Below are 27,623 nucleotides of genomic sequence, written 5' to 3' on the forward strand. Positions count from 1 at the left end.
GGTTTTAGATGTGATGACAGTGGGTAGGTGATTTTTTTTTGGCCTACTTCAGCTGACAGACTGCTTTGTGTGGTAAGAGCTCCTCCAGCTGTTTAGGACATGCCCACAAAGTCATGTGACTCTCTGACTCATCAAGGGGTGGGCTGGGGACTTTCCTGCCTCACTCTCCCTTTTCTGTTCCTCTTGTTTTTTTTTGTGTTCTCCATTTCAATTTTGATGTGCATATTTTTTCAAGGCTGCTGTGCGGTAGCGAAAGTCATTTTGTGTCTCTCTTTGTGTAGTTAATTTAATTACTGATTGCTGCAAATTGCCTCTGTCCACGTCACACTCACATTCTGAGTCAGACAAGATATTTATAGCCTGCTGTAACCCAGAGAGGTCTGACTGGCAAGCCCCTATGCGTATTGTATCACAACAGAAAAAATTATATTGATCCCTTACATGTCTCCTGGCGGCAGTGAGCTGTTTCATGGATTTTGATTATCCCTTTATCTCTTGCCTCAAAGAAAACACCAACCAACAGATAATATGTGGTTGTAGACATAACAGTGCTAACAGGTAACTGAAGAGGAGCTGACACTGCACACACAACATATAATTTTGCTTAAAATGTTACTTTAAACATTAAGTGCTGCTAGGTGGACCTGTAGGAATTGGAAAGAACCAGGGAATCATATCTGAAAATCTGTGTCGAGGCAAAATATGTTTTATGTTGCCTGGATTAATTCTAGTGAACAAATTATAATGAAAGTTATCATATACGTATTGTCTGAACAAATTTATGAATACATGAGTGAATCTAGCACTGGGTTAGAGGTTTTGTTGTTTTCGCATATGGAGAAATACATATTTCGCAAACAATATACGTTCTGGCAGCCCTACAGGTGAATTGCCTCGCGCTATTCATACTGTGTAGGAACTTCTGAAAATTGTGTTATAGCTCTTACGGAATGTTTTCTAAGTAGGAGAGGATGTTGGTGTAGCTAACAACAAAACGACATCGTTGCCAAGGAAGTGCAATCTAAGGAGTCATAGCAGCGCTAACGTTATATTTGTGTCTTTTCTGTTTGATTTCATGAAATTGATTTAAAAATGAACGCAACTTAACTCGAACTCCCTTGCTCTAACCACAAAATACACATTTCGTTGGCACAACGTTATCAAAGCTAGTTGACTAGAATTATCTCCACCGTAGTCAGCTAATCTAGCTATAGAGGGGATAAATACCAATATTTAACTGATTTAGGGGGATTTAGCTAACGCTCAACTTTGTAATGCGCTCCCAGAAACCCCAGAATAGTAACGTTAATAAGGGACGATTTCTTACTCCCACGGTAAGCTGCTTCTCCGCAATTTTAACAGTTAACGTTAGCTAAGACTAGTAGTTAGGAAGTTACCACAACGTTTTGATTCTGATATTTACAGCTAAGTGTCTTCGTTCAGGCTGTTACTTATCGTACTTAACGTATGATGGTGTTGACCTGCTAGTAGCAGAGACACCGTGATCCTGACAGTGTTGTTGATTCCTTCCGCAGGTTAATTTAAAATTACGCCTGACAGCTATGAACACACTTGCCCCGGAGCGACTAGCGCAGAAACGGGTGAGTATTAGGGCTGGATATTGTCAGGTGCTTCACGATACAATATGTGTCCCGATAAGCATGTCACGGTGTAAGACATATAGTCTTCTGATGCGCATAGGGGTGTGCTATTTGGAAGCGTTTTTAAACCAGATCAAAAAGCAACCGAGGAAGCTTAATTGAGTACAACACTTGTTTATTGTGTACAATAAAAGTAGCTTAAACCATATGATGTCATCCAGGAACAACAAACAATACACAAACGTCTTCAGTAAGTTCAGTAACCTCCCACACAATGTATTTAAAAATAAAAGATAACAGTTATGAAGGCTTAACTTTAGTTTCACTCTTAAAGAAGCACTTACTTTGTAACACAAAGACACATGTCTCTTCAGGACTTAATTAAATTAACCATTGTCTTTTGTAAGAGCACTGTTTCATTCCAGCAAAAGGCAGAATCACACCCTCCGAAACGCAACATTGCATCCTTCTCCATCATCGACAACAGCCTGATAGTCATCTTTTTTATTTCTTAGCTGGACCTTCGACTGTACAAAGAACTTTCCAAAGAAACGGCCATAGACCCACTGAAAACGAGCCCTCAAAAGCCAGGTACAGTGCTATTGATGGCGGGTGAACGTTGGCGGTTGTTTACTAGTGATAAAACAGAACTTATCCTTTCAGATTTTGTGATCGCTTAATGTAGGAACGTGAACTGGGGTCATTAACCCCCTCTGACTTGTCCCTGTTTCTTCCCTCTCTCTTAATATAGCAGAAAGCAGGCTCAGCCTTCACAATGGCGGCAGGCCTCTCCGAGGGTTTGACTGCGAGTTCACAGGCCCTGAGTGTACCCTTCTGTCGTTCCCTGCTGCGGCTCCCTGTGGCTTCACAGGCGACACGGGCCAGCAGCCCCACAGAGTCAGGTCCCGTCGTGCCGCCCACAGTGCCGATCCCACCTACGCTCACAGCAACCCCAGCCTATCTCAGGCAGCAGGTAAGAGCTCGCAGGACTTTCTGTGATGTTTCCACCCACTTCCTGCGATGTTTCCACCCACTGTCTGCAAAGGTACAAATCCGAACGACTCGAATGCCAGTTAGCCTTACTGAGTTACGTTATGCAGAATGGCAGCTTCACATTGGCCGAAGTGATAGGCCCTTTGTTTCAAACAGCTTTCCCAGCTGCCCCTTGGTTCGACTCCCGCCCCCCCCTCCCCGATCCTTGGGTATTTAAAGGGTTAATGACGAAAATATTGTTTCAGGTGATAGAAGGCATTTCATGGAGAATACTCCTCCCAGTTTCCCCCTTGCCTTCCGGTCTCGCGAGGACTGTACTTCCAACCCTGAGCGTCTGGACATGGACAGGTGAGTTTGGGGTAGGAGAGTCATCCTGTGGTTTGAACACTTGTCGGTAGCCCTGACTCACTAGGTAAGAGTCATTAATGTGGCAGAAATGAACCATGTTGCAGTTTCCTTGGGTCTATGTATATAATTTTCAAAGAGAGTAATAAATAATAGAAGCAAAAATGGCCTGAATGTACTAACTAATTACAGATTACTGGTAATTAGTAAGTAGCTCATGATTTATGCAGTGTCATGTTCTTGCCAGCAGGTGGCAGTTTTGTAAAGCCTAAGACCAATGTTGCTCAGCATTCAGTTATCAACATATTTTGCAGGGATTTCAGAACCATGAGAGCAAGTTACTTAGGCAAGTAATGGAGTCAATTATGTAAATATTCTCAGGTGTCTTGAAGGCCAGTAAAATTCTGGCCCTGTTGAACTGGAATTCACTCTCCCTCCAGTCCGCAGTGCGTCTCAGTGACGCGAGGCAGAGGGCAGAGCATTCATTAGGCAGCAGGGTCATGTGACGGTGCGTGTCTTTCTTGTAAGGCGCGGCCTGGAGGAGTGCCCCCTGCTGGAGGGGGAGGAGAGGCTGCGGCTGCTCAACTTCCAGCACAACCTCATCTCCCGCGTGGAGAACCTCTCCCACCTGCGGCGCCTGGTCTTCCTGGACCTGTACGACAACCGCATCGCGGAGATGTCCGGCATTTCGGCCCTCGCCTCGCTGCGCGTGCTGATGCTGGGCAAGAACAGGTGTGGCGCGGGCGTCGCGTTGAGCTGGCGGGCGTGACGCGCGATTCGCACGCGCGCAGGCAAACGCAAACATGCTGACATGCACGCATCCGCTGACAGGCACATGTAAAGCTTTACCGGCAGTCTGTTTTCCCGATGACGAGAAGAGGTTTTGACATATTTGTGTACCCTGACTTGTATTTGCCGTGTTCTGTCAATGCTGCAAGATCTGATCGCATTAGCAACATTTCTGCCGAGCGGTTGATCTCTGCACAAGGCATGCTTCCCTATGAAAGTCCCGTATCACCTTACTTTGAAGAGCTGGGCAAGAGGAGATGAAAGTTTCAAACCATGAATGGAAATGCCACGGGGATCTCATTGCCATAGTCTGGTTTTCCTCCAAATCTGTAAAACATGACATTTCCGCTTTTGGAACTCTTTCTGGATCACTTACCGTTGGCTTTCTGAAAAAAAAGGGGGCGTACCACAGCTTTGGGTTACAGTGGGCCTTTTTCAGAGTCACGGAAACACAGCTCCCGTATTCCTGACAAAATGGCCACACTGCAGGAGTTCTGCCCTGCATTCGTCCCATCCTGAGAGTGGAAGGAATCCCACACATACCCATTACATTCTTCACATCATAAGTTCACAAGTTAACTGTCCTTAATGTGGCATATTTTTTTTTGCTGCATATATGATGGCAGATTTCTTTTGTAAAAAAATGAAAGGAAAAACATTTTGACCTAGCCAAAGGGATACTTTGGAGCAGTGTACCACACGGCACTGACCTATAGAAATGAGTGACATCCAACGGGCTGACTTTGACCGACTGAGCCAGCATGTCTTTGTCACTTTGATGCAACTGATCTCTGTAACCTATTCAGGAATGTTTCATTTCTGTTTAACCACACACAGTTTTAAAAGTACATTTTAGCAGTTGCCTTGCATTCAGTAGGCAGAAGCTGCTCATCTAATTGATGGTGGAGTAATTGACATTCAATGAACTGTCATTAAAACAAAAAAACTCCTCCAGGAATGTTAAATAACGCGTCTCACAATTTTCTCTTGCTTTTATGACCCAGACCAAAATTATACTTTTTGTCTGTTCATTCTCAGAATAAAGAGGATTTGGAATCTGGACTCCTTGACAAAACTGGACGTTCTCGACCTGCACGGCAATCAGGTAAGAGTCCCCCTGTGCTAGAATGGGATAAAGTCCAACCTGCGTTAAGTAGCCTTAAGTAGCCTTTCACAAATATGTTTCATCCGTCTGTTTGCGTTCGGCTATAGCCTCCGAGAGGTAAAGGCTCCATTAATTTAGCCCACCGTATTGTCGGTACTTAATGACTGACGGCGCACCGCTGTGGCTCGCAAAGTTAGAGCGGGAGAGACACCTCCTCCAGACAGCCGGTCCCTGGCGCGGCGCGACGGGCTCGCTCGGCTGGCACGGCCGGGCGCGAACGCTCTCATTAGCGGCTGAGTGGAAACGCGCCCGCTAGGCTGCCGCCCACGCGCCGTTAGCCGGAGCTTAACGCTTTCGTTCCCTGTGGTTTTGTTTCCGGGAACTGAGCGCCGGGACCCCTTGCACGGTTCCGGCCTTTGGCGCACCAGAGTTTCCTTTGAGGAGGCGGGTTGTTTCGCTTGTGTCGACCCCGGGGGGGCGAGCCTGGCGCCCTGGCATTGCCAGGAAACCCGTTTAGGCCCGGTTGCTTGGACGCGCGGGGCCGGAAGCCCCAGTTAGCCCTGGCGAGGGTAATGGGGGCTGAGAAGGGGGGGGTTAGTGAGGCCGGCGGTACGGTCAGCGTGCTTAAAGGCGGCCGGCAGCTCCGTCTGTGTCTCGGACCCTTTGGGCCCCCGTGTGTCTGAGGCTGGGCGGACTGACTAGAGCAGCGGTCCTTAAACTCCAACAGCCCATGACCCGCTTCGCCAGTGAACTCTTTTCCTGTGACCCGCTCCTTAAATCGAACCCAACCAAACATGATATGGAATTAAAGCTTTAAAACGACTGTACTGGCAGTACGTTGTAGTTAGTACTGTGCACATAAGTTGTTCAGCGTTTCATCCTGGCCGGTGTTAATGTGCATCATTGGATCTTTTTTCACATCTTGTAACCCGCTTGAACACCAGCAGCTCACGAGCCGCAGTTCTGGAACCGCTGAGCTAGGGGATAAGTGTAGCCCTGGGATGTTTTAAACGCCGTGTGACAGAAGTTCAGAAGCTCCGGACAATGGATTTAGCAGGCCGAATTTGACAGCGCGTTCCGGTAAGAGGCCGATATTACCGAGGGCCTTGGGACATGGCGAAGGGCTCTGCGCGGTAATGGATGCCTGCTCGCGGCCACAGGCTGCGTTGCTATGGTTCACTTGTGCTAAACACATTGAAGAAGGCTGTGTGTGTGTGGTCCCAGGGCTTTCACAGTTTTAACAAACCTCAGGGGGAAAAAAAACAAACAGGAAAGATAAACAGTCCAGGGTCTGTTTGCAGCTCACTTCCTGTCCCCAAGTTCGTCCAAACGGACTCTTCGTTTCGCAGCTTTGTATTGTTATTCATTAATTCCCTTTTTTTAAGATTCTCATTATTATTTTTTTTCCACAGCTATCAAAGGGACAAAACGTTTGGCAGGGTGGTCCGCCTTTGAAACCGTGAAAGGAAAGTTTCGCCGGCGCGTTCGTTTCTCGGGGCGCGGCGAGGTCCTGGTCGCATGAATGCCGGCTTTGTGGACTTTCCCCGCCGGTGGGTTTTTCGCGAGAGGTCCGGCTCGGGTCGCCGGCGCTCGAACGGCATTGAAGAGATCACAGCGCGCTCGCGCGGGGGTAGCACGGGGCCGCCGGCAGCGCCCGAAAAAAGGGATAGAAGATAGAAGAAATAGAAAAAAAAAAAGAAAAGAGAGAAAGATTGTAGGTTGGAGCCCGCTTCAGTCGTTCGTGAGGAGATGCAGGTCTGGGGAAGGCCTGTCTCGCACTCGCTTGCTCAGAAACTTCCTCCTGCTCAGCTCCTGGGCTTGTCCTGTCCTGCGATTACTGCCTGCTGCCACGTTTTAAATCGTCTGCCCTTGAATCGCGCATTGGGATCGGGTTGTTTGTGAGGGGGAAAAAAAATCACGATGGACCATCAAATTTCTTTGCTTTTGAGAAAAGGCCTGTTTGAAACAGAATGTGCTGAGTCATTCCCACAAGTGAGCTTTGCGTGGTTTATATACGAGTCTTTATCTTGTCAGGTAGGCCAGCTGGAACTCAGCTCTCATAAGAAGTGATGACTTGGGGAATCGAGGTGGATTGGGAATGCAAGGAATTGTGTAACTGATCCGCTGTAGGGAGGTGACGACTCTACACCAGATATCTCTAAGCAGCCCTACCTCACTATGACCCAGCTGTGCTGAGTTCAGTCTTTCTCCTTAGCCTGAAAGCAACCCACCTCAATATGACCCAACAGTGCTGAGTTCAGTCTTTCTCCTTAGCCTGAAAGCACCCCTGCCTCAATATGACCCAACTCTGCTGAGTTCAGTCTTTTTCCTTAGCCTGAAAGCACCCCTCCCTCAATATGACCCAACTCTGCTGAGTTCAGTCTTTCTCCTTAGCCTGAAACTAGTCTGCTGAGTTCAGTCATTCTTCAGACCCCTAAGCAGAGATCTTCAAGTCGTCCCTCCCTTGTAAACACGCACACTTTGCCTCCGCACCCCTCCGACTGTAAGCTCCCGCTGTGGTTCCAGCTGTCTCCTGTGAGTTCTGTTGATTCCTGTAGGGGGCAGCAGATCTCTGGGGAGACGGTTCCATAATGCTTTCAGCTGTGCTTGGGTGGAATTCACACGTGGGACAGGCCTCCCAAGGAAATGGGAGAATGGGAAACCTGATAAATCCTGTCTGGCCTCCTTTTTTTTTTTTTTTGCTTTCGGTCTCTTGCGGCTGCAGAGCGCATTCCCTCACAGGGATGTCAGGTGGCTTTTATTTACGCCCGAAAACATAAAACTCAGCCGTCGCGTTACTAGGTCAGGCAGCTGTGAGCCGAGAGGCCGTCAGCTCTGTCCGTCAGAGAGACGGAGAGAACGGACAGAGAGGGAAAGGGACGGCGCTGTCCCGTCGGGTTTCTGGCGACGGGCGATTTGTAATTAAACTCTCCGGCTGAACGTGCGCCTCCCGGACCGCGACGCGTTCACGCTGAAAGAGGAGGGCGGCAAAGCCGAGAACGGAATGCGAAGGAGCTCGATTTGGCGACCGCCGGAGCGGGGCGCCGCCGTCGGCGCACGTTCGAGACTCGGCGCTAGTGAGCCGTAGCGCGGCACAGTTAAATACGCGGGGGGGCGGGGTTATCTGATCAGGCCCCGACGACTGACGGCTGGAAGATAACGTCAGCGATGCGTTTGCAGGGCGGCGAAAAGGCAGCGAGGCGTCCTCGCTTTGTCACCGAACCGGAAAGAAACGCCGCGGCCACCCGTGCTGCGACCACGAGTTCTACCGGCCCTCCCCTCGCGCCCTCGCTTGGTTCCACCCTCTTAGCGCGGACGCTGAACCTCACCTCTGCCGCGCTAACGCCCTGCCCAGGCGCCCTGCCCCTGTGGAGGCACGCGTTCGAAGGCCCGGCTGCCCCCTCCCCCAGAGCCTCTGTGGAGCGCGGCCTGCGTGGGACATTAACCCGAGTGGAGCGTTCCGCTATCGTTAGCAGTCATAACAAAGTCATTACCGTTCCCAGATGTGCCCAAACCCCCCCCCCCCCCAAACGGCCTGCCGCTCGCTCTCCCCCGGGCACCAACATTAGCAATCGAAAGGCGCGGTGGAGATGTGACACAGCTGTATGGTCTCTGTGAACGTCTACACGGTCTAACTAGGTGGCCGGCTCCCGCGTAGCTTTTGGTCCTCCCTAATTCCTTACCACAGGAGGTTCAGGTTTCATAAAAGGAGTTTCCTGTGCAGTGCTGCGGCTCAGAACCACCGCTGCCTCGGTGCTGTTCTCTGTCTTTCACCCTTCAGGCATATTAACGAGATTCGTCAAATTGGAATATTTTGCCTCTGACGACGAAGGCAGCGCTTTCGATGTTAAAAATACGGAGCAGAGTATCCGGGGGGATACCGAATCGGTTCTGCGGTCGACGGGGGCCGGCCTTGACGCGGTCCGGGTCTGGGATAACGAGCGGGGATGAAGAGGGCGACGCGGTCCGGGTCTGGGATAACGAGCGGGGTGAAGAGGGCGACGCGGTCCGGGTCTGGGTAACGAGCGGGAGTGAAGAGGGCGACGCGGTCCGGGTCTGGGTAACGAGCGGGGATGAAGAGGGCGACGCGGTCCGGGTCTGGGATAACGAGCGGGGATGAAGAGGGCGACGCGGTCCGGGTCTGGGATAACGAGCGGGGATGAAGAGGGCGACGCGGTCCGGGTCTGGGATAACGAGCGGGGATGAAGAGGGCGACGCGGTCCGGGTCTGGGATAACGAGCAGGGATGAAGAGGGCGACGTGGTCCGGGTCTGGGGTAACGAGCGGGGGTGAAGAGGGCGACGCGGTCCGGGTCTGGGGTAACGAGCGGGGGTGAAGAGGGCGACGCGGTCCGGGTCTGGGGTAACGAGCGGGAGTGAAGAGGGCGACGCGGTCCGGGTCTGGGGTAACGAGCGGGGATGAAGAGGGCGACATGGTCCGGGTCTGGGATAACGAGCGGGGATGAAGAGGGCGACGCGGTCCGGGTCTGGGATAACGAGCAGGGATGAAGAGGGCGACATGGTCCGGGTCTGGGATAACGAGCGGGGATGAAGAGGCGACGCGTCCGGGTCTGGGATAACGAGCAGGGATGAAAGGGCGACGTGGTCCGGGTCTGGATAACGAGCGGGGATGAAGAGGGCGACATGGTCCGGGTCTGGGATAACGAGCAGGGATGAAAAGGGCGACGTGGTCCGGGTCTGGGATAACGAGCAGGGATGAAGAGGGCGACATGGTCCGGGTCTGGGATAACGAGCAGGGATGAAGAGGGCGACACGGTCCGGGTCTGGGATAACGAGCGGGGATGAAGAGGATGAAGAGGGCCCACTTCCTCCAGGCCTGTCTCCTGTTGCAGCCCGGCGGAGCCCCGTCCGCCGCTGCCGTGGAATTCGACCTTGCGAGCGGACGCGCGCGGTCTGGCCTTGATTTACGAGCCTGCTAACGGGGGGGGGGGGCGCTCCGTCGGTACCTGCGGCTCTTTTGAATGACCCGCGGGGCCTTCGAATCTCTCGAGAGCCGGGAACAGCGCTCGGAGCCCCCCCCTTTGGAAGCACCGGCTCTCATTACCATGCTGTCTCGCGCACGGAAGACTGATGACGAAGTGACAGGCGCCTCAAATCGAACAGGCTGCTGTCTCCCTAGCGTATCTCCCTGGAGGGGGTGAGTTAGTTAGGCTCATTACAAGGGGCCCCCTCAAGTCCCATCTTCTTTTGAAGGGAAGTCATATCTCACCGCCCCTGGAGAGTTTTCCTCCTCCGAAAGTTCCTTTGCGTAACTTTGCTCGAGGATGTACGGTTAATGGAGCGCCCTGCGGCTTCTGTGAGTTCCGGAGAACCCGAGGGACAAGACTGTGCTGTTCTTACTCATTGTGAACCCTGACCTCAGTTGTGCTTCACTGCGACGAAAAAAAAGAAGAAAATTTTACTGTAAAATACTCGCAGCTGGGTTGCCAGAACTTTATCGTATAAATAACGGTAACAGTATATGCTCAGTATATGTCAACGATATTTCCGACAAATGTTGAATGTATTACGGTGTTTCACTGTAAATAATACGACAATTTACATTTTAGCTGTCAACAGTTTTGTAGCTTCGCTATTTTACCGTAGAATTCACTTAATATTTTTTTTATATAGCAGATGGCCTGGGTTCTGTTCATGGCCTGGTATAAACTGGCTGGAATTTACATTGAAAGTCTTAGCGAACCAAATAAAGGCAGTCTGTGTAAGTGTAATATAGTAACAGCTCAAAGTATGGTGGCTGCTGCACAGGGGGCTTGTGGTTAGTGTCTGTTAAGAAACTGTCTCTGCTAATGGATGCCCATACAGCCTTACCCGAAATAATGATGAAGGTGTGAACTAGCGCTAAAGTATTTTTTTTTTCTATCCCCCATTTTTCACCTCTCTTCAGTTTGAAATCCTCAGTTGCATTTGTCAGTCTTTATTATTGCTGCATGCATGAACTGTATTTCAGGAGCCTGCTGAATAGCGTGCACGTCCACCCAGAAGATGATTTTCACTCTGCAGTCCACCAGCTGAGCTGAGGACTGCAGTCATTGTGCAGCTGCTGCAGGCAGACTGCTGGCACCCAATTGGCCAGAGTAGATGCATTTCTCAGCTGAAACAGGGAATACCTGCTCCCTAAACCCTCGCTCTCTGGTTATTGCTAAAGCCGATTATGCTTTGGCCCCTAGAACTCTCTCACCTCATACAGTACGAGAGAAGTCCTCGTCAGTGAAAGCATATTGGATTTCTGCATGTAATTTCCCTGGCTTTGTTTTAGCCTTTTCATTCATTAAAAACAGACAGAGGACAAAAGGCAGGATCACAGTGCTGACTGCAGTCTGTCTGATACTCTGGAGACATGGCTAATCTTTAAATGGGAATGAGAACTGAGAAACCCCGGCCATTGTTTCCGTGTGAACGCGTTGAGTCAGAGGAGCGCCAGTCTCCGTGTAGAAGCTTTAATATCTGGGCGGGATCCTCGCTTTGGTGAGGTAGCCTGGCCGTGGAGCAGTGGAGGTGTAAGCGGTGACACGCAGCTGTCTGCAGCCTGTTACCTCCCGGAGGGGGCGGCGCTGTGTTTGTGTGACTGCAGCTCCTAGGCTGCCGGCCAATCCAAAATCAGGGAAGACTCCGAGCTGGCCAGTCAGCTGCAGGAGATTCACTGTGAGTGTGGAGAGCTGCACTCATTGTACCAGTGTAAGAGGGCTAACATTTATTTTTTAATTCAAGAAATAACGAATGTTGGATATAGCTTTTGTATGTAATGTAAGCACGTATACATATAACAGTATATTGCAGCTTATTACAGTAGGCATGTCCACTTTTTGTCTTGTTTGACACTTGTTTGAATTTTTGTGTGTGTGTGTGTGTGTATGTGTGCGTGTGCATGTGTGTGCATGTGTGTGCGTGGTGCGTGTGTGTATGTGTGTGTGTGTGTGCATGCGTGTGTGTGTGTGTGTGCATGTATGTGTGCGTGTGCATGTGTGTGCATGTGCGTGCGTGTGTGTGTGTGTGCATGCGTGTGTGTGTGTGTTCTCCCTCTCTCCTCAGATTGCGCAGATAGAGAACCTCTCCCACCTGTCGGAGCTGCGTGTGCTGAACCTGTCGGGGAACCGTATCAGCCGGGTGGAGGGCCTGCAGGGCCTGGACTCCCTGACCGAGCTCAACCTGCGGCACAACCGCATCTCCTGCGTGGTGAGTGCCCCGGGGCCGACGCTGGGCCGACGCTGGGCCCCAACCTGCAGGGAGAGGCTCCAGCCTGCATTCAGATCTGGTATCTACGGGCTACATGCTAACTGTGCTACCACCATGAGTGGTTGCAGACAGAAGCGAAAAATTATTATCACTCTTAGCTTTGCTAATTACAGACAGAAACACACCTCCCACCATCTCCAAAGGCTGCAAAATCTTGCATGTTTGTAACAAGTATAAAATAAAAACAGAATAACGAGATCCTAGTTGTTTTAGAGGCTGCTAAATTCTGAACTATAATTGACAAATAACCTTGTATCCGTCCACCGCCCACAGTGATTATTGGCCTAGTTGTGCAGCGCCACTTGAAGTGTGAGTTTGAGGTTGCCAGGTATTGTTGTACTATTCACTGCAGTGGAAGTGGTGGGTGGGATAGCAAGTTTATGTCCAGTGACTCGCTAACTTGGCACCCACCAACTCGTGATTGTATTTACACCACTTAACTTAGCAGAGCTAACGTTGCTTCTGCAGCCATTCATACTGATAGCACAGTTAACAGGCAGCCCCTCTTTCACTGACACTTTGCTTGAATGCAGGCATAAAGAATGATGCAGCATCTGCATGTGCACGCACCCAGGTCATGCACTGAAGAAAAGCAAATGCACTGTCAGCTCTATTTCTCACCCATGTCTTTGTTTCCTGAAAACATCTGGGTTGGAAAGGCTTCCATTTTAATAACAGGATATAGTATTTTTTTAATTCCGGGAGGGAGGAAAAATTCTGCCCCTCAGCAAAATTTTCGTCTTGTGTCTTTCATTATAAGGCTATCCTGCCAAGATTTTATTGCAGGGACAACCTAAACAGGGAAATCTTAAAATGTTCTCTTGAAGTGTTTTCTCTTCATCCTTGTGAAATATAAAGTGGATTTTTGGAAGAGGTTGCAAGGATGAGCTATAGCTATCAAGGTTTATTTTATAAACAAGTCGAAACCTACACTTGAAGTAAATCTATGTCACGTGCTTGTACAGTGATTCAGGGACATGATTAAATTATTGGGTGCTTTATCTCATATGCATCTAAGGCTATTTACCAAAAGAAGACAGCCTGAAATAACATGCCCTAAAGAGAAGTTCAGAGAGCTTTACCTTAAAACATGGATCAGTCTATGCAGTGACTGGATTATATCATTATAGATGTTAGATTACATTTGGTAGCCTACTGAAGGCTGTTTCGGGGCAGCTAATGTAGATGACATTGTCCACTTATGTCGGTGGCTATTTATTGAAGTTACTGAATTCAGGTTACACACTGTAGTTTGCTCAAGGGAATTACAGTAAACCCCCTCCTTGGATTCATGAACTTTTCACACACACTCCACAAAGATATGTACTGAAAATGAAAAAATAAATACAGAAATAAAATGTAGCTTCTAACCTGCGTGTGTTTGTTGGAAAGCCCTTCGTGTAGCGTGTTTTTGCTGCCGCGTTAAAGTTTGCGTTGAGGGCATAACGAGGCGTCGGTGAGTAATTGGCGGCCAAACAAACACCGAGCTGTCAGCGGAGACTGGGCGTGGACGCGGGAGAAGCCGGGGAAAATTGCGGCGGAACGTCCGGAATGTTAAACACAGGACACCTAAAACCGTACGCATGCAACCGGTCTCAGGTTTCCCCCACACAAAGCCGTAACCTGCTTAGCAGTCACGCACCGCTGCACTGCGAGACACGGCTTAAGGTGGGGAGCGTTTTTTTTTTTTTTTTCAAATTCTCGACCGCTTTCCCGTCGGCGTGGTTACGGGATGCATCGAGTTGACTATCTGATGACATCATCTTTCCTCAGCTGAGGTGTGGCTGGCTAATTTCAGCAGCTGCATTGACAGAGGTGGGAGGGTGCGATCAGGAGAATATAGCCTGGGGAGATGTGTTGGCACAACGAGCACGACGCCCTTATTATAGGGGTAGGATAAATATGCAAGATGTTCTTGCTACAGACAAATCTTACTGTAATCAGGTTGTACTTAGTTGCATTCTGTTTGAAACAAGTTCACTAACAGTGCATCATGCATGTCATTGTCTCATGTTTGTGGTTCAGAAACAGAGAGAGCCAGTTTAACACAATTTATCTGGGAATGAGGGACTCCCAAGCTCATGTTATGTACAGTCTGCAGCCTAATGCGCACGTGACTCCTAATTTATGTCTTTCAGTTTCCATTGCAGTTTACTGCAGTTCTCTTTGATATATTTTCTTTATGGGGAAAAAACTGAACAATGTTGTCAGAACCTAGCAGTTACCACATTAGGCTAAACTATGAATGCTGGATGAAAGAGATTACCTAGAACCACACAAACCTTCCTGTGTGGAATAGTCTCTGCACTGTATGATCTGCTTCTGGTTCCTGGCTCATCCAGGTTTACTCTTGAGCCAACATCATGTGGTCTGAGTAGTCCACTGAGCTGTCCAAGGTTCTGAAATCAATAAGCATTGCTATCCGCATGTGCAAGACAAGCTTTCAATGGGCGTAGCAATATTTAGATGGATATTTTGTAGCTGTGTTCATTTACACAGTTACTTTCAGTCAGTACTATACTAAATCTGCAATTTTTTTCACGGCATTCAAGATAGATTGTTGCACTGTAACAATCTATGCCTCAGACCAAGTGGGTGAGGTGCTTAAAGTGACAATATTTGGCCTTGCAAGCACCTACAAGGCAAACGACAGTTCCAAACATGCAAATAAAATTCACGTAATCTCCTTTCTGTGTCAGGTTTCAAAAGCCAATGGGGACTGACAAAAACTAACGTGCCTTAAGTGTAAAGAAGAATGTTTGCAGATTTCATGCTTACAGAAGCTACATTTCGCAAGTTGTAAGCTTATTGTTGCGGTAAAATGACCGTAGCATAATTTGAATGAATTGTCATAACTTGAATGCGGTGTTCTAAGGGGAGAGATGTACACCAAATCTCTCCGTTTAAAAAATCTGTAGTAGCGTCTAGCCCCTGAATCTAGCATGTCTACAATGACCCACACCTAAAGCATGTCAGTGCGGCACCTTCAGTGAGGTTTTACAGCGTGCGTGTTAGGTTAAACAGTATTGCTTCTTCAAAGGCTTGCCCGCCTGCCGGTGTCAGTGCCCGCACGGACCTAAGGGGTCAAAGGTCACCCTGTGAAAGTGAATCAGTTTACGGGGCTCTCTTGAGACTGCGTGAAGCGCAGCAATCCTGTTTCGCGTCTCCATAATATTGGCGCGCGCCATTTGGCCTTTCGCTCGGGCTCCTGTGCGGAAATTAGCGGGAGGCTAGCTAATCCCGTCTGGCCTCCGTCTGCCCGTCGTGATTTAATTACGGAGGCGCGGCCCGTTTCGGGAGAGATTCGAGCCGCCCCGGGCAGTGCGAAGTGCGACGACGAAGATGACCGCGGGGTCGCCCGCAGGAGAGAACCCGAAAGGTGCCAGGTTGCCTAAACCCCCCCCCCGGCTGAGCAGAATTAAGCGGTTGTAATTCCGAGTTTAGCATGGAGTGCGTATGAGACTTCCCTCGCGGCGGAACAGAAAAGAGACACGGCCCTGGCCTCTGTCTGTGCCCGGCTCCACACCAGGGAGGGGTTTTTCAGCTGCTGCCAGTTTTGAGCAGCGTGTGAATTTGGGCCCAGTCCAGCGGCCCTGCCGGTCGGGCGTATGCGCCGCCCGCTTTCCCTCTCTCTGTCTTGTTTTCGTTAGTTTCGTTTGTTCGTTTCTTATCCAGTTTTCACAAGCTCTTGCAGTTTGATTTGGTAGAGGCGCTTGCATTTCGAGCCGGGGAGAAAGCGTTTTAGGGAAAATTACCTCGTGATAATAAATTTGAGCCTCATAAGCTCGAGGGACGGCTGCAGAGGCGGTTCGTACAAGTGAATGGTGTCAGTTTTAAAAACACTGGACCCCTGATGGGGGCATTATGGGAATTGTGCATTAAGTATTTAGCCTATAGCTCTTTTTACTGTTGACTTTACTTAGCCGTTAATACATATCAGTGTTTTATTTCATGGTTACTGGATCCCAGGCCTTTTGTGTGCAATATAATGTTCACCAGGTTATTGATTTTTACATGCTTTGTCAGTGCAACATACTGTATCTCTAATCAATATTTCAGGGAATTCAGTTAATGCTAACTTAAACATACTTTAGGTTCAACGTTGTTTTCGTTTGTTGTTGATTACAGTTGTAAGTTTAGGTTTTTGTAACGTTGAAATGATTTAATTAGACTTATGAAGGTTTATTTTCCTGTATTAATCAGAGTCAAGGTTATCTCAAGGTCATAAGCGGTGGCCTATAGCCTGTGAATGGGTTAGCTTCTAGGTTTAGCGCTGCAGAGCTCATTTACATAACACACGCTCTGGGCAGCGGTATGGAGGCCAGCGACACCCTTACACAACAAACTCAAAAATTGTAATTCACCCGCTGCCAGGCCTGCCCTCGCCAGAGTGTGGGCAGAGGGCGGCCCCGAGTCGCAGATGGGAACAGACGGGCACTGATCGAACCCTCGCGCCACGGGAAAAAACCCGCTGCGCGTTCCAAGTGCCCGCCGCAGGAGGGCACGGGGCGCCGGGGTCATCGCTGCCGTGGAGAAGGTAGCTCTGGGAACCGGGAGACCGGGAGCCGTCCTGCGAATGGAGCGGAGCAGTGGCAGGGGCGGCTTTAGCAAAGATGGTATACAGAAAAAAAGATAAATGACTGTAAGCTTTACTCTGAGCATTCTGTGTCGGGTCCGTCAGTACCTCGGCGTCTATCGCCCGGTACCCGTACGTAAGAGCTCCTTTAACTCCTCGCCGACCCGATGGCGTAAAGAGTAGGGGAGCAGCAGATGAGGTAGACTGTGAGAGTGGATGCGGGGTTGGGAGGAAGAAGGTGCGGTGAGATCGTGTCTGCAGTGAGGTCTGACACAGCACAATTCCCCCCTCCCCCCTCCCCTTGGTGGGAGTGTCCTCTCTCCCCATCCATGCGCACTGCACATCTCTCTCTCTCTCTCTCTCTCCCTCTCCCTCTCTCTCTCTCTCTCTCTCTCTCTCAGCCTCTCTCTCTCTCTCTCTCTCCCTCTCTCCCTCTCTCTCTCTCTCTCTCTCTCTCTCTCTCTCTCTCTCTCTCTCTCTCCCTCTCCTCTCTCTCTCTCTCTCTCTCTCTCTCCCTCTCAGCCTCTCTCTGTGAAGCTGTAAAGCGTAGCGCTCTGTCGCTCACGCTGGACCGCTGCCCGCGTGTGAGGCTCGCCCTCATCAGGCATGCGGCGAGCTTCCTGTCCCTGGCCGCGGCGTACCGTACCGCCGCTCCTCCTCCTCCTCCTCCTCCGCGCTCGCTCGCGATCGTCCGCAGCGCAGCCTCATTCTCCCGTCGCCTTTTAAATCCCGTCTCCCGCGTCTGAAAGCTCTTCCCCCCCCCCCCCGCGTGAGCGGAGGAGCCGCCCCTGCAGCCAGGATCTCTGCATTAGCGTAGAAGCTCCCCTCCCCCCTCCTCCTCCTCCCTCCCCCTCCCTCTCCCTCTCCTCCCCGCCCCTCCCCTCCCCTGGCGGCGCAGCGGCGGCGCAGGCAGAGCCGGCAGCGTGGCGGGGCGGGCCGATCGGCGCTGGGAGCGCGCGGGCCCGGCGGAGGAGAGAGAGAAGGTGACTGAGGGGATGGAGCCGGCTGCTGGGCTGGGGATGGACTGACCGCCGGCGTGCCTGCACAGAGCCGTACTGACGTCCACCCATTGTCTCTCTCTTTCTCTTTCTCTTTCTCTCCCTCTCTCTCTCTCCCTCTCGCTCTCTCTCTCATCCTGCAGACGGAGGTGGACAGGCTGCCCTTCCTGCAGCGCCTCTTCCTCAGCTGCAACTGCATCGGCAGGTAAGAAGCCGCCGTTTATTCCTCTCCCGGCCCCTCGACACCCACTCCCCCCACCCCCCCCAATCCCCACCCGCACCCCCGCCACCCCTCCGCTTCTGTGGGCCACCGCGGCCCTCCGGCCCAGCGCCACGCCTCACCTAGCCGCAGTCCGAATCCGCCGGGCTCGTTCCGCCGCGCCGTCGGGGGGCGTGAGCGCGTCCGTCCGAGAGCGCCCCGTACGCCGGGGGGGGTTACCCCTCTCCCGCCCGCGCCGCCGCCGCGCGTCCGCGCGCCGCTCTCTCTAGCCGGCCGGGCCCTTGTGCGCCAGCGCCAAACTTGTGCGCGGAAGTTCCCTCCGTCGGCTGCGCCGTCTTTGTGCCGCCTGTGGAAAATTACTGCGAGGAGCCGAGACTCGGCGGGAGTCCTCGGCGCTGAGAGAGAGGAACGCTGCCATCTGCGGTGCCTCCGCCTGGCTGCTACCCTCACCCCCCTCCGCCTTTGAAGAAGAAGCGCGTGATTATTTATATCAGTTTCGTCTCGATCGGCCCCAGGAGACGGGCTAGCAGGCAGTCACATTATGCTCAAATTAGTTAAGTGCTCCAACGTTTTCAGGATCTTTCCGGAAATGACTGTGGCCAGTATGTCTAGGCTTATTGTGCTTTTTTCTTTCTGTTAGGACTAGAGGTGATGCGCTACTGTGTGCGGTTGTGTTTGGAAGCTCCTGATATCCTGGTTTTTTTCGTGTCTGGCACAGATGAATTCGAGAGGTTAGCTGTTATGAAACAGTGCTGCTAACTCCAGGCGAGGGATAGAGATTGAGAGAGAGAGAGAGAGAGAAAGAGAGAGAGAGAGAGAGAAAAAGAGAGAGAGAGAGAGATGCTTATCTTTGTGATTCCAGATGAGGCCCATTCCACTGTACGCAGTAAGATTAATTGTGATTGGCTTATTTTTAAACAGAGATGATGAAGTAGTTGTTAATGTTACAGATATTTTTAAATCCTCTCTTCATTCCATTAGCATTCCCATGTGGTATTGTAGCTTTGTGTGTGATACATAGCTACTTCATGTGTGTGCGTGTGTCTGTGTGGTCTAACCTGCCCACAGTGGCCTCTGCTTGCACCTTTCCATGATGCTGTTAAAGTTGCCTTTAGGCCAGACCTACTCATATCCTTTTATTCTGGGAATGTATATAAAAGAAAACTAATTGCTTACAGTTTCCCTTGTCAGTCGATAAAACTCAAGCCTGTACTCCTCAGTCGGTATAACTGGTAGGCTAAGCTAGTTTTAGCTTTTGCTGTTCATTTTAAAGACAGATCAGCACAGAACGTGACCTCAGCAGTGTACTGCTGTCCTGCACACTTCTCCTTGGCAGCAGTGATGCGGTCTCTCCGTATGCGCTAACTTAATTAGCACTGGCTGCGCTGGTTTAACTTCCACACACGCACAGTATGAGTATGCTTACGCAACTTTAGTTTTGGCCGCCTGTCTAGGTTCACCTGGCAGAGTGTGTGTCTGTGCAACTGTCTTTGCGCTGTCTGTTTGTTGGTTGAGCTCTAGCCAGAGACACAGTACATGCCATGTGGAAGGTCATCCAGCTCGCATAGACAGCCTTTAGCGCTGTCTGTGCGCATTGAATTAACTGTCACACAGACACTGTGTGGGCCTGTGCAGCTCTTTTGGAGCTGTCTGTATGTGTTGGAGTAACTGTCACACGGGCCCAGCGCTCATTCGGCTGATTGGCTCGTCCTGGCCTCAGGGTGTGCGCTGGCTTATCTCATCCCCCTGGAAAACAGCGCGCCGCCTCCCTGTGTTGCTCTGACCCGGCATGGCCTGTTAGCGTGGAGTGTGTGGCCATAGCCCAGCGTGCGGACGTCCGGCAGGGTAGCGCATAGGCTAGCGCAGAGGCTAGCGTGGTGCAGCGGTCCGGGCCGGCTGTGTTCCGCAGGGTCCCATGAGGGCAGAAGGCCTCAGTGTCCTGTCGCATTCGCCCAGGCTGAACGGAAGCCTGCTTCACCGGCCCGGCTAAACATAGCCACCTCCCCCGTCCCCCCTCCCGCCCCTCCTGGGACCCAACAGCCCGTGCGACGCTGGTGGAGACAGCGATTACGCAGTGCTGCCGAAGCTCAGGGAAGCTCTTCCCTCTCTATCCGGCTCAAAGGCTCCTTGGCGGCGTCCCAACGTTTAAGTGCACGCCCTTAAAAGTCCCGGCCCGCTCCCTGCCGGCTACGCTACGCCGCGCCGCGCCTGCCAACGCTAAGCACCCCGACCGCGTTTGACGTCTCTCCGCCGCTGGCACGCCGCGGTGTTCCTGGGACAAGCGCATCGGCTCCACCTGGGCTTCCCGAGTCGCCGGAATCTGCCGTCTCCGAGGGCAGTGGAGCGAGACTGGGGTTTGCCGGGGTGGTGTGTGGGAGGGGGGGAGGTGTGGGGCACAGCAAGGGAGAGGGAGAGGGCGTGTCCCGTTTTCAGCACAGCCTGTGTTTGTCTGTGTGGCCACAGTTTCGATGACCTGACCTGCCTGGGAGAGTCCTGCTCCCTCTCGGAGCTCACCCTGGATGGGAACCCCGTTGCCCAGGAGACATGGTACAGGCAGACCGCCCTGCGCTGCATGCTTCAACTGAAACAGCTGGACATGAAGCGTGTCACAGTAAGGCCCCGCCCCCTCCGCAAACCACACCCTCCGCCTGTTTGCTTCAACTGTGTGTGTTTGTTTTTGTGTGTGTGTGTGTGTGTGTGTTTGTGTTTGGGTGTGTGTGTTTGGGTTTGTGTGTGTGTGTGTGTGTGTGTGTGTGTGTGTTTGTGTGTGTGGTTGTGTGTGTGTGTGTGTGTGTGTGTGTGTGTGTGTGTGTGTGTGTGTGTTTCTGTGTCTGTGTGTCTGTGTGTGTTTGTGTGTGTGGTTGTGTGTGTGTGTGTGTGTGTATGTGTATGTGTGTCTGAGTGTACAGGCGCATGCGTTTATCCTGTGGGGCTGCCGGGTACAGTGACAGCATTGGGAGGAAGTCTGTAGCAGGGGCGTGGCCTTTTGCAACACAAGCTTCCCTTGAGATTCATGTTCTTCAAGATAAGTCTTTAACTGGGGTAAGCCTAACGTGCTTATTGGCAATAGATCTACACCACAGCCTCCAAAAAGGCAACGTTTGACATTTCCACAGAATTTTATTTTGAGAAGTGTAATCCCTGAGTAAATCCCTGTTAAATGTGATGCCTTAAACATGCGAAAGGAAGCGTCTGGGAGGAACCCAGGCCTCAGCTTGCTCTGCACTTGGCGTTCATGTGCAGTTGTGCGTGTCATGTTTGGAGCGCGGAGCCTCCCTGCAGCTTCTCAAAGGAGGCAAAGCCTTTCGTTTGCATTCTGTGCAGGGAGTTATATACTGCCATTTTGCATAACTTTTCAGTTTTGCTTTGCTCAGTTCTACATATTTATTGGCTGTGGCCTCGAAGTTCATGAAGTCCTTTGGGTCTGAGTCCTTGGTCATTGTCTTACCACCTTACCGTTCTCTCATTCATCAGGCACAGACTACACAGTAAGTGTCTCAGTGTTAATTCAACTCTCACTGTGTTCATTCAACTCTTAACAGATAACATTTCACCCCACATTCCAGGCACCAAATATTACCTGTTAAATGTTGAATTAATACCATTAGAGTTGACTTAACACTGGACATTTTCCTGTGTAAAGACGTGTACAAACTGATAGCCATTGCTCTAATTCCCAAGCCGCATCCGGCGACATGGTGGCAAAGCTCAAAATCTGCGTGTTTCATAGCACTGCCGACCTGATTTGGCGCGAGTATTCGCTCATAGTGTCTGGATGCGCATGAAATACAATTTGCCACGGTAAGCAATAAGCCCTGCCAAAAATGCAATTTACGCTGCCAAGTGCGGTCTACATGAGCGCGTACCGCCTCGCACGATTTTCACCTGCTCCTTTCACTTTTCTGCTCGTGTCAGTTACTCCTTCTAAACGTATAGACATCATTTACATCGTTCTTGGCGCCTGCACAACACTGAAGATATTTGTTAGCGCAGGCGTTCATGTGCACGTCTTGCACTTGCCATATTTATCAAATATTGTCTGTAGATAATGCCCTTTGCCGTAGCACAGAGTCAAAAGCCATCTGATTTTAAGCCATAATATGTTGTGGACTGTAAGTAGTTGAATCATTGAAGTATTGTATTTCAGTGAGATGTTTTTGTCCTTAAATGCACATGGACTGGCCTGGATTTGTCCTTAACTTTAACTCCGGTCAGTGCTCATGTTTGTGTTTTTTTTTAAAGCACAACTTGGCAACTTCAGCCATCACCAGAATGGACTTGCCAAGCTATTGTTTATATTGAGAAAAACACTTAATGTAATTTGTAAATCAAAGCTAGGGACATATCTTGATTGAATCCAGACCAGTATCTGGTTTGGGAGCTACTGCAGTGGCTGTGTGTATTCACACACACACACACACACACACACACACACGTTTACGCACACACATACATATGCACACACACACACACACACACACACACACACACGTGCACGCACGCACATACACACGCACACCCACATGCACGCACACACACACACACACACACACACACGTACGTGCACGCACACGCATACACACGCACACCCACGCACACACATTCAGTACAAAGACAGCTCATGAGGTTGGAGTATAAAGATGGCAGCAGCAGGCTTCATAATTTAGCACATGTACTTTACATACAGGAGCCATGCTGTGACGGGGGTAATGAGGATGATGGGTAATAAAGACCAGGAGTGGTAAAATGGAGAAGCAGTAAACCCAGGAGAGGGAGATTGTCTTCCTGAGTGAATAGCTGAACCAGGAGGTCCAGGCACGGCATTAGACTCCAGGGAGATTTTGGTGAATGAGACATTTGGCTTTGGGCAAAGTCAAGGTATTTTTGTCCTTGGCAGGGGTGGGTAAAAAAAAAAAAAAAGAAAGGCTTGAAAAGCTCGCATTGTGGAGGGATTTTCTGACGGGCCGGCGAGGTCGCAGGCTGAAGGAAAGGGAGTCCGAGCGGGCCTGCGAGCGGCGACTTCAGCGGGCCCGTGAAATCGAAATCGCTCTGTGGATTAATACCTCGCCGGAGAGGCCCGGCTGTGCGCGGCTCTGATCCGCAGGGAGAGGAACACAGCGCTCGATTCATTCTCGTGACCCCCGGAGCGCCGCGATGCCTTTTCTGTATGCCGCACACGCGGAGAGAGGTGGTCTGGAGTGAATCGTGGACCGAATCGGCGAGAAACACCTGCGGGGAGCGACAATGCCCCTTTGAGAGCGATTCCAGGAAATATCGAACTTCCCTCCATAAATCAGCCTCCTGCAGCACCAAGGCTGTTTATGAGAATGTGCACAGCAATAGGAGGGAAGGCCAACGCTTAACTGCTGTGCGACGCTGCATTAACACCAGTCTGTCTGCACAATGAAGACCCCTACAAGTGCCACACTAATACTGTCAGGTATTTTTCACATGCATTCAGGAGAAGTGCCCTTTCCAAGTACACTCAAACTCAAAATTTGGCATAATAAATTATAAGATATTCCTCACTGTTCTTGATTGCTGTTAGGTCAGATGTCTGCGAGAGCGTATTGCTGCAAGAATGAAGAAAATTACACTTTTGGTTCAATAGTGTCTCATTTGCTTCAGTGGGTATATCAGCGGCTGTAAAATATTGATAGCACTTCAGGCTCGATTCTCACCGAGTGTGAAGGCCTTTGAAACAGCACGCAGGGATTGAACCTGCTATTATGGCCAAGAGTGGGCTTGCGTGAGTCTGACTCAGAGAATTCATATTCTGAAATATTTCACCATTTTTGTTATGGGGCTTGCACCGTAGATATTTTTGTTGCCTGTGACAAGGCATTGTTCTTCTGAGTCTTTATTGAGAGCGTGGTCCAGATGGGCGTGGCTTTGTGTAACAAGGGGAGCCCGTATTGGCAGTGTGTTCCTGATGGGGTTAGCCTTGTGCCATGCAGTAAACTGTCCTGTGTTAATTAAACCCTTACAGAGCACATACGAGTCCAATAGGTAAGAGTTGATTTGACACAGAACCTTTTAATGTGTACAAGGGGAATGGTTATTGGTTCTAATGGGGTGGGCTTTGTGCTACAAGAATAACCCTTATTGGGAGCGTGGAGCTAATGGAGTTGGCTTTGTGTTTCAGGAGGAGGAGAGGCGCATGGCGTGCGTTTTGGCTCGGAAGGACGATGAGAGAAAGCGAGAGAGCCACAAGCAGGCCGTCCACAAGGTACGCTCCACGGTTACCCGAGGCACCTTCATCTTCGTCATTCGCTTCTTCACCTCCACGTGTCTGCGTGATCCAACATTGTGCACTCGCTCCTGTTTTTCTCTGTCTTCCTCCTTTCTGTTTGTGAAAACAAATGGCGGGAATGTGTACTCTTAGTTTAGGAAAGCATGTAATATTGAACTGATACACTACATGGCCAAAAGTATGTGGACACTGGACATCCAACATTTTGTTCAAATTTATGGGCATTAATATGGAGTTGGTCCACCCTTTGCTGCTATAACAACCTCCACTGTTCTGAGAAGGCTTTATACTAGATGTTGGAGCATTGCCGCAGGGATTTGCTTTCATTCAGCCAGAAGAGCATTAGTGAGGTTGGGCACTGATTGGGCGATTTGGCCTGACTCGCAGTTGGCTCTCTGTTTGATCCCAAATGTGTTGAATGGGGTTGAGGTCAGAGCTCTGTGCAAGCAAGTTGCAAGCAGTCAAGTTCTTCCACACTGTTCCCCACAAAACCATTTCTATACGGACCTTGCTGTGTGCCTAGGGGCATTGTCATGCTAAAACAAGAAAGTGCCTTCCCCAAAGTGTTGGGGAAGCACAGAATCATCTAGAATGTGATTGTAGCATTAAGATTTGCCTTCACTGGAACTAAGGGGCCTAGCCCAAACTATGAAAAACAGCCCCAGACCAAGGGGTGTCCAGAGACTTTTGGTCATATAGTGTATGTACTTCAAGAACTATATAATAATAATGCAAATATATTGCATTCATGTTTTACATAATCACAAAGTGCAGTGGAACCTCTTCTCAGCCATCAACAATGTGTACCACTGACCTTGGTGATACATGACAGCCATTTTGCATCAGAACACATCAACAGATGTGGAGACAAAGGGAATTATCAAGCAACAGCTTGATGCTCAATTCTGATTGGCTAGGGGTGTGTGCATTATTTTTCCATAAACGCCTGGCTATGAAGTACCAGCAAATGCCTAATCACAGTTAAAAATGAAAGCTCATCAACAGTCTGACTTGATAAAACAAACATGGACAATTTGTTGTATTGTAATTTTTAGCAAGCCAACTGTTATATCTTATATATATATCTACTTGCAACATTATCAGACTAATGATCTCCATATCACATTTCACATAAGGGATGCGTCCAGCCACTGCCAACTGAAGCGCAGTCAGCTTGATGTCCATGAATGACTGCAGAGAATAGCTAGTTATACTAGCGTGACTGAGGGTTGCCAACTGTGCCGTGAGCGTACAACACGGAATCCTTCCATAATAATCTCACATTCCATCTTGAACTCATACAGGTCGCGTTCTGTTCTGTATTTTTGAGAATTTGTAGAAGTTGGCAACCCTACCTTGACTATGTTTATAGATTAGTCTCTGTTTTGAATATAATTTGATGTTGGCTAGCTAGCCATCAGTGATAACAAACATGCTACAAGGCCATTTTGATCTAAACCGAACTGAACTTTAATGTTAGGTAGCATGAGTGACGGGAACATAAAGCTAGCTTTCTATCTAACCCAGTTGAGGGGCTAGAAATATGTGTTTGTTACTAAGTGGTCGCCCTGTACGACTTGAGATATTTGCTGGAATACTTAAGTAATGTAAGGTTGCATATTTTGAAATGCATGCCTTTTGTTGGTAAGCTGTTGTATAAGCAGCTTGGTCTCAGGCAATTTACTACCTCTGCATCGAGCATTCAAACTGCATAATTCCTAGCCCGTTAGCCGTAGTTCCTTATCAATAAACTCAGGGGTGATTATGTGGCCAGATTGAGAGGGTTCAGGTTGAGATTTTCTCCAGGAAAATCTCAATTTTCTCCCTGGGGAATGCCCTGTTCTCTATGCACATTTAATGGCTTAGGTTTAATGTGCTCCTCCAGCACAGGGTCCCTATCGCTGCATGGAGATATAGTTATTTTTTTCTTTTTGGTCTGGAGGGAAGACTTGCGTAGCCCATCCCTGCTTAACATCAGTGAGCAGACAGGAGAGAGTTGCAGAGTGTTATGGCTGTTGGCAAATTTCCAGGCTGTGCAATTAACAGAAACTGACATTTCGGGGATAACAAACCCAAAAAAGCGTGTTGGAAAACTCCCTGTTATTTCTCACAACTTTTTTTACCAAGACTACTTTCTATAAAATATTACCAAGGCTCGTTTTAAGACTGCACCGCACTCCTGATACTGTACCAATGAGAAGTATTCCCTGTAGCTTTTTATTCTTTGGAACAGTAGTAGATTGCTTTGACTACGTGTGCGGTAACACGTCTTCATGACGGACTGCGGATGCTCATGGCCTATTTGGCAGCTTGTAAAGAGATGGCACCCGGACTAGCCTGCAGCCTAGGGGGCCTGGTGCTCGGCGTGTCTCGGCAGCCCCGGCGTTCAGGCGAGCTCGTACACCGCACGGTCTCCTGGGGGATTGCACAGGGTTCCTTCCTGACGTTATACGTCTGCTGTACTGGGCCCTTTTCCAGCACCGCACCATTTTGCCATCGTTCATGGAATCTCAGTAAGCATATGCAGCTTCCCTCCATCCTGCATAAGACGGTTCGGACATCGCTGTTGTTTCGCAACCTCGCACCGTGAGCTGGAAGTACTGTCAGTGTGGACACAGCTTGACACAGCGTGGAATATGGGATTAAGGTGTTTTGCGTTACATGTATAGCGTGCCATGTGAGGGCCTCAGGTGCTCTAGAGATACACAGCTGCATAGTCTCCCTGCCCAGGATGTCTTGCGGTTTGTTCGTTGTCGCGTTCAGCATCGTGACCAGGCTACGTCTGTTGGGTGTGTAGCGAGTCTGTTTTTACGGTGGTCAGCGGTAGCATTGTAGCGACATGCGGTAGAAGGCTTCCAGCGCAGGGCTTTGAAATGCTGCGCGGCTTGGCCCTGCCTCTCTCTTTAACAGGCTCCACATGTTGAGATTAAGAGGGAAACAGAGTAATAAAGACCAGGAAGCGAAGATGAAGAGTGAGTGTTTCAGCCTCTTTCTGAACCCTCGAAACGACACGGATTTAAGTTGGTTTACCTTGCGTTTTAAAAATTTAATTTATGGGTCTAATTGGTGTTCGAAACTCCTTGTGCGCTTTCTGGAGAAAATCCTCATTTGTGAGTGTTTGAGTAGGAACCCCCATGGGGACATGTTTAATTGGAGACACCCCGCGCATGCCAAGTCAGCCTCCCTCTCAGACAGATTTATGCAGACGTTTTCATTGGCCGTTTCATTGGTTTGCCCCTGTGAACTCTGGGAGCCTTTTAAGCCCGCTTTATCAATTAGGCCTTCGCACTCCCCGGTCCAGCGTGAAAGCAATCGGACAAGGTGGGAGGGGCCCTGATGCGTGCCTCTCGCCTGCTCCCTCCTCCACGGACACCCCCCCCCCCCCCGCCACCTCGGTCTCTATGGTTTCCCCAGCTGTTCTCTCTGGGGAAACGAGCTCTGTGATTTTCACTGCATTCCTGCTTCACCTTCAAGCCCCGCGATTCGGC

At 50.0% G+C, this 27,623-nt stretch overlaps 1 protein-coding gene across 4 annotated transcripts in view; it reads left to right on the forward strand.

The window, feature by feature from the left end:
• LOC135255223 (leucine-rich repeat-containing protein 49-like) overlaps nt 1-27,623 on the forward strand; it is a 51,109-nt gene that overhangs the window by 3,082 nt on the left and 20,404 nt on the right. For 2 of the 4 annotated variants that reach the window (XM_064336097.1, XM_064336096.1), the window contains exons 2-11: nt 1,536-1,601; nt 2,117-2,192; nt 2,353-2,574; nt 2,840-2,942; nt 3,468-3,671; nt 4,767-4,833; nt 11,885-12,028; nt 17,806-17,867; nt 20,346-20,493; nt 24,028-24,111. In XM_064336097.1, the coding sequence (XP_064192167.1) occupies nt 1,563-1,601; nt 2,117-2,192; nt 2,353-2,574; nt 2,840-2,942; nt 3,468-3,671; nt 4,767-4,833; nt 11,885-12,028; nt 17,806-17,867; nt 20,346-20,493; nt 24,028-24,111 (1,149 nt within the window). In that variant the 5' untranslated portion in view covers nt 1,536-1,562. Of the gene's footprint in view, nt 1-959; nt 1,335-1,535; nt 1,602-2,116; nt 2,193-2,352; nt 2,575-2,839; nt 2,943-3,467; nt 3,672-4,766; nt 4,834-11,884; nt 12,029-17,805; nt 17,868-20,345; nt 20,494-24,027; nt 24,112-27,623 lie in introns of those variants that run through there. The other 2 variants (XM_064336094.1, XM_064336095.1) reach the window with 2 other exon arrangements.

Source organism: Anguilla rostrata, chromosome 5, assembly GCF_018555375.3.
Source record: "Anguilla rostrata isolate EN2019 chromosome 5, ASM1855537v3, whole genome shotgun sequence".
In the NCBI taxonomy this organism is placed as follows: domain Eukaryota; kingdom Metazoa; phylum Chordata; class Actinopteri; order Anguilliformes; family Anguillidae; genus Anguilla; species Anguilla rostrata.